General features: G+C 40.1%; 1 protein-coding gene across 1 annotated transcript; it reads left to right on the top strand.

Moving 5' to 3' along the window:
* The first annotated feature begins 257 nt into the window (after nucleotides 1-257).
* Nucleotides 258-11712, top strand: sgk3 (serum/glucocorticoid regulated kinase family member 3). The gene is made up of 17 exons (XM_058644086.1): nucleotides 258-501; nucleotides 5689-5870; nucleotides 6154-6237; nucleotides 6414-6486; nucleotides 6657-6732; nucleotides 6878-6953; nucleotides 7185-7234; nucleotides 7328-7385; nucleotides 7640-7723; nucleotides 7820-7951; nucleotides 8354-8466; nucleotides 8652-8688; nucleotides 9261-9347; nucleotides 9563-9658; nucleotides 9903-10058; nucleotides 10155-10244; nucleotides 10886-11712. The coding sequence occupies exons 2-17, from the start codon at nucleotides 5775-5777 to the stop codon at nucleotides 11054-11056; spliced, it is 1479 nt and encodes a 492-aa protein (XP_058500069.1). The 5' UTR covers nucleotides 258-501; nucleotides 5689-5774; the 3' UTR covers nucleotides 11057-11712.
* Nucleotides 11713-11981: the final 269 nt, after the last annotated feature.

Raw genomic sequence — 11981 nt, 5'->3', positions numbered from 1 at the left:
TTTTTCAATAGTATTGGGAATGTCCTGTCTTTCTACCTGTGGGTGGCACTGCCTGACTGACTTCTCAATGTTTTCATTCCTGGGTGTAATGAGAAGTTGTCCTGAGAGAAACCCAACGAGACCGGAAACAGTGCCTCTGAAAAAAAATAAAAGTATTAACTTTTTGCAACGATCAACCGCTGGGATTTTATTTTGACAGGCATTACAGGAAGTGCTCGTCCGTGTGATTTTTTTTGCGGCGTTGTCGCCGTTTGATCCCGTGACAAATTTCATCGGAACTTTCAGCGGCCAGGAAAGACTGATGTTTCCTGCTTCTCTCGCTTGTCAGTCGTACACGGACAGTGGACAAGATATCTCACTTTCAGTTTACGTAGTCTCGCCGGGACTTTTTGTCCTCACTTAGTACGGGGCAAATGTTACGTTTGCTGTCGACGTAGAAGCCAAACATCCCCCCGCTGGAACTACGAAGGCAGATGAACGCCGCGTCAGAAATACTGTAAGGTACGTGATGGTCATGTAAACGAATCTGCTGTTCTCATCGTGCTGAGACGAGCGTTGAGTGGCTGGAGGCTTGATATTTGTAAGTAATAAAACGTGTTGTGTCTTACATAACATCACTTTTACAGTATACAAGCAGAACAACTTAAGCAAAAGACTTCCATGTCATTCACCAAATCTAATGTAGAGCTCCCAGGTAATCTTGTTTCTCAGGGCCCCAGTGTCCAAATAAATGCTCCATGTCATTAGTCAGGAGTTTGGACTAAACCAGGTTTATACTGTTTTTGAATTGTATTACTTTTTACTGCCAACCCTTCATCAATAAGGAGCACATTCCTCTTTAAATTAGTTTTTTTATACACTAAAGTGACACCACATAATAAGGTACACCTATTTAACTGCTTGTTAATGGTAAATTTGATCGAATCAGCCAATCACATGGCAGCATCCCATTACTTTTGACATTGATAACATGGTGAAGACGACTAACCACAGCATCAGAATGGGGAAGAAAGGTGGTTTCAGTGATGCATCATGGGCTGGACTGAGTAAAGCAGTAAATGTTGGTATTTTCCAGACACACAGCTATCTCTGGAGTTGACAGAGAATGGTCTCTCTGGGTGAAAATGCTTTGTTGATGTAAGAGGAGAAAGGCCAGACTGGTTCAAGGTGACAGAACGACATCAGTAACTCAAAAACACAGTCATTACAGCTAGAGTATGAAGAAGACCCATTTGATCTGCTGCACCAGATGTCATTCCTATCACTTTAGTAGGTTTCATCTGTACGTAATAAAGTGGCCTGTGTGTAATTATGGGCCTTTTTACTGTATTGTTGATAGCTAGTAATACACTTGTGGGCCAGTTAGAACGTGTCAAACCAGTCATTGTATGTATGTGCGTGTGTTTTATTATGTGTGTGGATCCAGCTCCTCCTCTGGCTGGTATTTATCTTCCTCTTCTCATCTGTACAAGGTTATTTCCCCTCTAATACTCATGATCTCTGCTGGTATTTAAAGCGCTATACAGGTGTCAATACGCTTGGAGCCTTGGGTCGTAATAGTTTCTCCCCAAATGCTTCTGCTAAATGAAACAGATGTGCCTAGTCAGTGCTGTGCTTGGCTGATTCTGGTCGTCCACCTCCACATAATTGCATGCTGACTTGAAGAAATTGTGTGTCAGACGCTCAGAGGCTGCCAAAGTCAATCCCCCATATGGAATCCCCACTGGCACAACATCATTCCTAAAGTGGATGAGGCATATGTGAATTCTTTTTTTCTTTTCTTCTTTTTGTGCTTGTACATAAAGGCCAGGTCACAACAAAGGCAAGACAGTTGCTTCTGCTCAATAATCCCTGTCTTCATAGTGTTTTCTCTCTGTGTCTGACTGTGTTTCAAACCTATTAGTTAGGGAACTTAGTTACTTTTGGTTTGTTTGGAAGTTTTGCAGCTCAGCAGAATGGATTTCATAAATGTACTTTGTCAAACTACTTGAGAGGTCTGTGATAACTGTGGTGGTGGGTGTGTAAAAACACCAAGAAACATTCAAACTAATCTCACATAATATTCAGTGCCTACTAGAGCATCTAACATTCCCAGTGATTTCTAATTTCCTACAGGCGACGGACTATTTATTTCTCAGTGAACTCACTGATTCAGACCTGCATCTAAGAGGAAGTAAAGGACACCGTCTGCAGAAATGCCTGTAAGCTGTCTGAACAGTCGTGTTATAGAGCTGGTCCAGGAGCTTAGGTTGGTTGTTTTTGCACTGGGGTTAACTTAAGTTCGCGCCCCTGACACAAACTCAAGATGTGACACTCCTGCATTATGATGAAATGTGTAACTAAGCTAGATTATTTACTGGGATATTGTTGACGTGAGTCAGTTTAATTCGGAGCGTAAAGGTTATAACTGACAGTTTTTCTGACATAGGTATTCTTCCTGTTTACGTTCTGACGATTACGTTATCCGCACTGACGATGTTGGCTTGCATGGGTCTGTGTTTATCAGTAGGCTCATGCACGACTGAGCTTTCACATGGGATTTATGATTATGGCAAGACTTCTTTTTTTTTTTTTTTTCTCGCTAAAAGTGCTAGTCACGCATGACACACAGCCACACACTGAGAAAAATAACATGTGCAACATCCTCATAGGATATCCAGAGGCAAGGAAGGGCTAAGCAGGAAGAAGGCTATTTTTGATTCAGTGTAGTAGCCCAGCATATTTGAGCCTGTCATCACAAGTTAATTCATGTTGCAGCATGAGCGCAGGGGGGTGGCTGGCTAAAACTGAAGGTAATATGGAGAAATTGAAGTACATTAACCCTCATTCAGATCCATAATGATTATGACTAGTTTTCATTCCTTATATCAAACTTTGAGGGTGTCTGTGGGTGCGGTAAGCAGCAGCAGCAGCCGCATTCCACATGAAGGAGTAGCAGTGTCAGCTAAAAATGTAAGTCATATTACACAGTTATAGGTTATTTCCTCCTTGATGAGGAAACATTTCTGGAATGTTAAAACGTGGGACTTACCCTGCGATGCACTCTGGCAGTTAACCATGAAAGCAGGCACAGATGTGAGGAGGCAGATCATAAACGCCTTCATGTGTGTACCAGCCACAGTTGCATAAGTGCTTAGATTTTGAAAACATGAGAGGGTCGAGGTATTCTCTTTAACATTCTCCTTGTTGTAGCAGGTGTTGATTTCCCATGATGCTAGATATTCAGATGCGGTGGAATTCAATCAAATTTTGATTTAAGTTTCTGGCACTTTTCTGCTAGGATATTAAGCTCAATACAGCTTTACATCACTATTTAATGAATTAATTGAATGAAACAAAAGGGCAGTGGCTATTGTTTTAAAGGAGGTCAAAAGGTTCAGATCTTTTCCGTGTGGAGTTTGCTTGTTCTCCCTGTGTGCATGGGTTCTCCCTGGATACTCTGGCTGCATGCATGCAGATTAGGTTAACTGGACACTCAATTGACCGTAGGTGTGAGAGTGAAAGGTTGTTTCGTCTCTGTATGTTTGCCCTGCGATAAACTGGAGACCTGTCTATGGTGGACCCCACCTTTCACTTTATATCACCTGCAAATATATTGAAACAATCAATGTGAAGTGTGGTTACAGTGTATTTATTGATTGAAAGAATGCAAGAAGGCTGTCCCAGTGGATGCGGGAGTGGGTAAAGCAAACCCAAAAGAAAGTCAAACGTTAGGACAAAAGAGAAACTGGAGCTGGTGATGAACGGACTGCGAAGATCCCCCCCTGGCAGGCAGCCCTCATGCATTTTAAAGAGGGCAGCTCCTCTTGCTGTTCCCTCACTCAACGTGAGCAGAATGAGATGTCCCTCCTGGATGCATTCGGGATCAATGCGCTGATGAGGAAAGTTCACCAAAAAGCCAGTTTCCTGTGTGTTGTGAGCAAACAAACAATGGAGAGTGTGAATGGTTGTGGGGCACAAACAGAGATGACCTCACCAACATCAAACAATGGACAAGTCTGAGCAGCAGACAAAGAGCGTTGTTGTAAAAGAAACGAACGTTACATAAGTCGTGATGAGGTAAAAGAGAAATATCCTCCTATGTGTGATCTGATGGATGAATACAGTGCATACAATCTGTCACAACTAATTAGACTGTTTTTCTTAATAATGGACCCGGGGCCTTTTGTTCCTACAGTTGTCAGGGGAAAGACTCTGCTTTATTTCTCTTTTAAAACATTACAATGCTGTTTGTGGGATTTTACTTTTAAGCAAGTGTGCAACGGCAGCTTCAAAGCTCCCTGGTAGGTTATTTAAAAATACCTTTCCACTGACCAGAACAAGCGAGAATGTCACAGACCCAGCATGTGTGCGCACATGCGTGTGTGTGTGTGTGCGCGTGTGTGGGTTTCCTTGTGTTCAGATGTTAGACAGAGAGGAGAGGTGTGGGCTACACATGTAGGCTGCATAAATAATATTTATCCATTTATCTGCTGTTTGTCATTTTTACACAATAAATGAGCTGAGATAGAGGGAGTGATATTCAGGAGGAAGTAGTCTGCCTACTGTTATGTTGCAACTAACTGACTGACCCTCTGACCCACATCCCAACTCTTTTTTACTACAGAAATGCATTTAAAGATAGGATTGGAGATCCTGGAAAAAAGATTCACGAGCACTGCACAGCATCGGTAACGTTCTGTACTTTGTGGTGACGCTAACTTTTTTTGAATACTTGGTTCAATTGACAACGGGATTATGAAAAGCAACAAAAAAATTAAAAAAGTTAACCTACCGGTCCAGTAGAAATAGCGCCACCATGTCATCACTTTGCAGCCATTTCTGGGAGTTCAGTTGTCGCCACCATTCAAACGCAGCACTGATAATCTTGGATCGCTCTGCATTGGCTTTTTTTTGGCTGTAGCTTTTCCCAAAAAACGTCACCTGTTGTTGTTGTTAGCCTTTTTGCCATAACATTGCTGCAACTGTCTCCTTGGATTAAGCATAAACTCTGGTGTTGTCTTCTGAGTGGGGGGGGGGGGGGGGGCGTGGGCAGATGGTAGTTTGATTGATACATCACGATCCAATTAATTTGTTCGGGGCGTTCAATAGGATGGGATGTTGTTTTTACAGGCCTGTCCGTTCCACAGACATTTTTCGTTTTTGTGACAGTGCATTCATTTATTGGTTCCAATCAGATTGTGAAGAGGATTTTAAGCAATACAATAAAAATAAAATGTTCCTGAAAATTATCTCCCAAGAAAAAAGAGTCATATTTCACGTCACGTCACGTCATGTCGTGTCAGTTTAGGATTCAAGCATACAGTACACCACTTTCTGGGTGAGCAGTAAGTTGATCTGTTTGTTTAAGAAGATCACATGTAAAAGGACAGAAATATTTGCATTCAAGCTGCAGCCGTTGCTTATAAGTACAGCAATACAAAAAAAAGAATGCTCCTGTGACCCCCGGTTGACGAGGGAGAAATTTGAGGAATAAATTAATGGGTGAGTTACGGCTAAAACATCAAAGAAAAGTCCTCACCAAAAGCACAATTAATGCATGAGGAAGTGATTAAAGGGATGGACATCAGGCGTAGGAAACATAACCACTGCGGGATGAAAAGTGTAGAGAGCAGAAGAAGAAAAGCAGTTTCACTTCCTGAATAACTGAGTCTGTCTGTTCTCTTTCCTCTTCTTCTGCCACCACAGCAGTGACCCAGAATGGACACGGACCATTCATTTACTTGAAGTCTCATCCTGGTCGAAAACATTACTTGATGGTCCTGCGCCTCTAAATGCAGACAGTCCCAAAGATGGAGGAGCACGCCACTCTCCCCAACGTCAGCATACCCTGCCACAATGAGCAGAGGGACAAGAAAAAGCGCTACACGGTGCGTTCTAAATGCTCTGTTCCCTTCATATTCAGCTAAATTAGATACTCTCCCATGAGAAACAATGTGTATCTCATGTTTCACTTTGTAATCGTGACTGTGTTAAACACACTGATGTCATTTTCTATCCAGGTTCTGATTATGTTTATCAATGTATTTCCCTACATTATACGTTTTTCTATTGTTGGGTTTTGTAGCTTTGACAGTTGCAGCTCCCAAACAAAATGAATAAACAACTAAACGTTCCCCTTGTATTTACAAAGACTGTGTTTGCATTTTTCAGGTTTACAAAGTGATCGTTTCTGTGAGGAAACAGGAGTGGTTTGTCTTCAGGCGTTATGCCGAATTTGACAAAATTTACAACACAGTGAGTGGTCGTCACACGATGCTATTTTTAATTTACAGCATAGAGTATGAGGTCCCTGAGGCATTTCCATATTTATTGACTATGTAGAATACTTTGCATACCTGTGACCATAGAGCAGGTGATAACCAGGCCTTAGTTTTAATGCTCATGCTTTCTTTTCATATCTTTTATTGCAGTTAAGAAAACAATTTCCCTCTTTGAACCTGAAAATACCAGCAAAGAGGATATTTGGGGATAATTTCGACCCAGGTAAAAAACATATTAATGTTATGAAACATGACGTATACCCTCCCTATATAGCTCACGCAAACATCCAGACAGAAGTCCAGCTCCAGATGTTAAAGGCATGTTTATGGCCTTTGGCCTTGAGCAGTGTTTCATTGCATTATTGTAACGCGACACTTGAATCCATTCTATAGAGTTTATCAAGCAGAGACGAGCAGGGCTGCACGAGTTCATCAAACGTATCGTCTCGCATCCTCAGCTTTGCAACCAGTAAGTTTTCATGTTGACTATCATTATGTTCTGACTGTGTCAAGATAGTTGCACTTGAAATGGTTGAGATTTGTCATGCTTGACACTTGATACTGTTACTGTAATGTCTTACTAAGCTTTATCTAACTGTTCTTAAACGTTGCAGTCCAGATGTGAGGACCTTCCTACTAATGGACAAAGTGCAAAACCTTTCGGATGCATCAGAGGATGAAGATGACAAAGTAACTGGACAATTTTTGTTTCCTTTTGTTGTCATTTTGTTTCCTGCCAAAGTTGCATAAAGGAGTATTTGTTGTACACTGTGTACTTTTTTGCACAATACCAACTAATAATGTCTCACTACACTTAAAATAAATACAGACAATGAACAAATATCCCTATATCTGTGAGTGTAGCCGCAGTTTAAGCCTTTAGCAGCTAACCTAAATTATGTCTTCTCTGCTGTTTAACAGAACAACCCTATCTCCAGAAACATTAACCTGGGGCCTTCTGGAAATCCACAGTATGTTTTGGGTTTTTTTTTAGTTCAAACTTTGCAGGTGTGTAATCACACACTTGTATCTGTGAAATGAATGTGCTGTACTTTCTGTTTCAGAGCTGAGCCATCAGACTTTGACTTTTTAAAAGTCATAGGAAAGGGGAGTTTTGGGAAGGTACGTGAACAATGCAATATCGAAAAGTACACACACACTATTTTTAACCCAGAGGTACATTTCATAAGTTTGTCTTGTGTTTACACAGACATACATGTAATTTTAAAATGTTTGTTGTATTTTTTTCAGCCGCAGTAGCAACAAGTTTTAGTTCTGCATATGTTGATCTTTCCATGTAGGAAGTGAGACTGGAATGGGGAGTTACAGTTGTATCATTTTGAAACGCGCTACTGTAAATCTTTCTTGTGACACAGGTTTTCCTGGCAAAACGAAAGCACGATGAGAAGTATTATGCAGTCAAGGTCTTACAGAAAAAGGTCATCCTCAACAGAAAAGAGGTAATTTTACATTCAGATATGTTGACCCAGACCATGTCTATTATTTCAGTGACACATATGTGAATTATTATCTCCTATTCACTCTTTTAAAATCAGCAAAAACACATCATGGCAGAGCGCAATGTGCTGCTGAAGAATGTGAAACACCCTTTCCTGGTTGGGCTTCATTATTCCTTTCAGACTGCAGACAAGCTGTACTTCGTCTTGGATTTCATTAATGGAGGAGAGGTGGGTTATTTCGGCTTGTTGATGTGATTCACGCAGTAATGTACAAAAGGCTGCTTTAATTTGATTTCTTGAAGGAGCGCTATAGTGAGTTATCTTTCTAATTAGAGGTCACGGCATTACTGAAGAAAAAAAGAAAGGCTCTAAGAGTGACTTCCTCAATGAATTTCCTCCAAGAGTAGTTGAAATCCATTTTGAAGCCACCATGCGCTGCTAACTTCAATCCGTTTCCAAGATGATTGACCTCTGGTCTTTCCTACATGATAAAAATATTCTTCAGATCAGCGATGACATTTCCCCCGTCAATATGACACTGTCAAAAACAAACGCACATATTTCCATAGGGTACATATAAATATGAACAAATGTTTTTTTGTTTATCGAGTGGAACATTTTTCCTTTCAGCTTTTCTTCCATCTTCAAAAAGAGCGAACCTTTCCGGAGCCCAGAGCGAAATTCTACATTGCCGAAATGGCGAGTGCACTGGGTTATCTGCATTCTCTCGACATTGTTTACAGGTACGATAGAGGTGGTCGCAAGGTAACGCGTGGTTAATGTCACTGAACTGAGCTTTGGAATATGTTTAAAAAGGTCAAGCAAATGTCTTACTCCAATGTTTACAAAGGAATATGTTATTATTTTTGTATTATTCAGCCCTGTGTGTCACTAACTGAAACTGAAATTTGTGTTTCTTTAAATGCAGAGACTTGAAGCCAGAAAACATCCTTCTAGACCAAGAAGTGAGTATCCCTTATTTATTTTATCTAAACACACTGCTATCAGTTCGTTTATGTGTTCAATTATAGTAAATGACAGTTTACAACAATAACACTACATGATTTATCACTGTATTCTTTAGAAAAACATTGATATTTGGAATTAAAACAATGAGTCTGGCTGAATAATAGTTATGTACAGTCAGCACTATTGTGTTGGACAGCACTGTAAAGAGTGGGCCACCTTAAATAATCAGTACTGTATGCAATGCCTTTATATTTAGTACACAAGGTCATGACAGTATAATGCACACACAAATGTCATTCTTTTTTGCGGGCATAATTGTGCCGCCAGTGACCACCAGTGTCATTTCCAGTTCCAGCTAAACAGCAGGGAGTGTGATTGGATTAGGACTCGCTAATGATTTTTCCTGCCGAGGCCTACAGCGCTTACAGAAAAAGTGAATGGGACTGACTGAGTTATGCTGCAGTCAACATTCCTGCGCAACAATAGAGCCCTCAGTCCCTGGGGATAATGGGCTGCTTGTGCGGTACATGTTGTCTAAAAATGTTGTCCCTGTGTCCTCTCTTTAAAGGGGCATATCGTTTTGACGGACTTTGGACTGTGTAAAGAAGGCATTTCCCAGACAGACACCACCACTACATTTTGTGGAACACCTGAGGTATTGACAACGTGTCTGCTTACAGTCCCATGTTGTAGCAGGGTAAAACCAAAGATGTCTCACGTTTTTGTGTCTGAGAGATACAATCATTTACAGCGTTCTGAAGTCAAGTGTGGTTAATGATTTCACTGCAAGTATGAGATACTTGGAATACTGTATGGCAACTGTAGTTTTTAATTATCTCATATAATTATGTCTGTGTGCTTGATTTGTAGTATTTGGCTCCCGAGGTCCTGAGGAAGCAGCCATATGACAACACAGTAGACTGGTGGTGTCTGGGTTCAGTGCTCTACGAAATGCTCTTTGGCCTGGTAAGTTTTTGTTTTGCACCCTCTTAATTTTAGCTTCTTGTTTATTTGAAGAGTACCACATTGTTACTATGCTGATTTTTGTAGAAGGCAGCCTTTGTTACTGATGAATTAGTGATGTGATGAAAGAGAACTTGTCTAGGAAGGTTTCTAGTAGAGGCTGGGTTAAATGCAGCGAAGGAGAATTTATTTGTAGTTAAATTCACTTACATGAATCTGCGTCTGTCCCTTTGTTGTTGTACCTTAGCCACCATTCTACAGCCGCGACACACACGAGATGTATGACAACATCCTCCACAAGCAGCTGGTGATGCGTCCCGGAGCGTCCAGCACGGCTTGGTCTCTGATACAGGGTCTGCTGGAAAAAGATGGCACACACAGACTTGGGTCCAGGGATGACTTTGTAAGTCGGATTGTCGGATATCGGACTGCAGATATGACTCACTTTATGAAGAATACATTTATTGTACTGTACTTACTGTCTGTTTTGTGTTTTCAGAATGAGATCAAAGCACACGACTTCTTCTCTTCCATCAACTGGGACGACCTTGAACAAAAGAAGACCCCTCCCCCTTTCTTACCCAAAGTGGTAAGTATTTTTAATTCTAGCTTAGTCAACAATATAGTTATAGCTATATATATTCTGAATAAAAAGGAAATACTGGAAATACTTGTATGTGTACTTGCGTGTGAGTGTAGAAGGACTTGAAAATTTCACAAATAATTATTTAAGTAGGTTTAGGTCCAGCCCTAAACCTACTTAAGCACCTGTACCTGATCTCTTCAGTTGCCATGAAAATGGCAAAATCAGGATAAACTAGAAAAACATCCTTGCATTTCTTATTCAAACAATTTCAGCCCTGCACACACTGGTGCCCCGAGTAAGCCACCTGACAAGTTTGAAGCCTGATAAGTGACCCGTTCGACAGATATGCAATGAACAGACAGAGAGACATCTCGTGCGTTTCTTATCTAAACAAAGTCAGAATTGACACTGCACATACTGACATTTCACATACTGTTAAACAAAGAACTTGCAAGTGTGTTTTATTTACTACCGTGGTTGCCATGGTAACTATCATACACATCTAAGGAAGTTGAGGTCAGGCTCTGTCTTTATTCATTTGTCCTTGTGAAATGGGGCCATAGCAGCCAAATAAACATATTTTGACTTGAATTTGTGTCACAAATGTTGTAACCCACATTTGTATTGCCTGCGTTTTTTTCTAGAGCTCTTACTCTGACATCTCAAACTTCGACCCCGAGTTCACAGAAGAGATGGTCTCCAGCTCCATCTACTGGACGCAAGAACATTCCATAGTCAACGCGAGTGTAATGGAGGCCGATGACGCCTTCGTGGGGTTCTCTTACGCTCCACCTTCCGATGACTCTTTCCAGTGAAAAATTTGCGACGCGGTCTTCAAATGCCTTAATCACTGCAGCTTCTTTTCAAGAAAGGGAAGAAACTGATTCCATGTATGAATTTGTATTGTCAAGCCAAAGCACGCAGCTGAGAAGAAAGCGCACTAAAAACTATTTTGATTGGAGTGACAAAAAGTGCCAGAAGTCTTTATTTTTTACCTATTTGTATTTATATATGTTTATACACAACAGATTATGTTTTAAAGGAATGATAATGACCATTTGCTGTCAATGTCATTTGTAGAAGAGTCAAAAAACTAAGCCTATAATTCACTGGACTTAACAAATAACACCATTGATTGGAAGGGTCTTTGTCCATGTAATTACTGTAAAAAATAAACTCATGTATCATATTCATATAATCTAAGCTGGAAATAGGAAGTACTTGAATTATGCATTTTTGGTTCATAGGTCACATTTATATTAAATAAATAAATCTACTTTAGTTACCTTTAAGTTCGACATATTGAGTGCTGAGTGAATATTTCTTATTTCTGGATTGTCTTAGGTTTTTTTATTGGTTTTGTTCATAATTACAAAATTCATAATTACGAAAGAAATTCATCTCAATGTTTTTTTGGTTCGCCTGGTAATTTTGTAGTCCTACATATAATTAAAACAAAGAAAAGAAATGATATTGTGTGTGTGTGTGTGTTTTTTTTTTTATAGTGATAATGCATATTCTTTATCGATGAAATAGTCCCAGCACGTTGGGCAAGCGGTTTTAACATTTAATCAGTGGAATGTATGCAACGTCATTATTCAAGTTCAAGATGTCTATATTTTAGATATCTTGAATTAAGTTGCTGTCAACGATATTTTCAACGAAAATGAACTTACGACTAGTCAAAATTATGTCACAGATATCTGTAATGGTCTTTCCAGATAGTCAAACTTGTTTAAA

The sequence above is a fragment of the Solea solea genome, chromosome 1 (genome assembly GCF_958295425.1).
Source record: "Solea solea chromosome 1, fSolSol10.1, whole genome shotgun sequence".
Classification (NCBI taxonomy): Eukaryota; Metazoa; Chordata; class Actinopteri; order Pleuronectiformes; family Soleidae; genus Solea; species Solea solea.
This window is presented reverse-complemented; position numbering and strand designations above follow the sequence as displayed.

Excerpts from the sequence above, each read along its gene's own strand:
- sgk3 (XM_058644086.1), top strand. The coding sequence starts at position 5,775 with ATGCAGACAGTCCCAAAGATGGAGGAGCACGCCACTCTCCCCAACGTC. Across the intron at positions 6,954-7,184 it reads CAGAGGATGAAGATGACAAA|AACAACCCTATCTCCAGAAA; the intron begins GTAACTGGACAA and ends GCTGTTTAACAG. Across the intron at positions 9,348-9,562 it reads CATTTTGTGGAACACCTGAG|TATTTGGCTCCCGAGGTCCT; the intron begins GTATTGACAACG and ends CTTGATTTGTAG.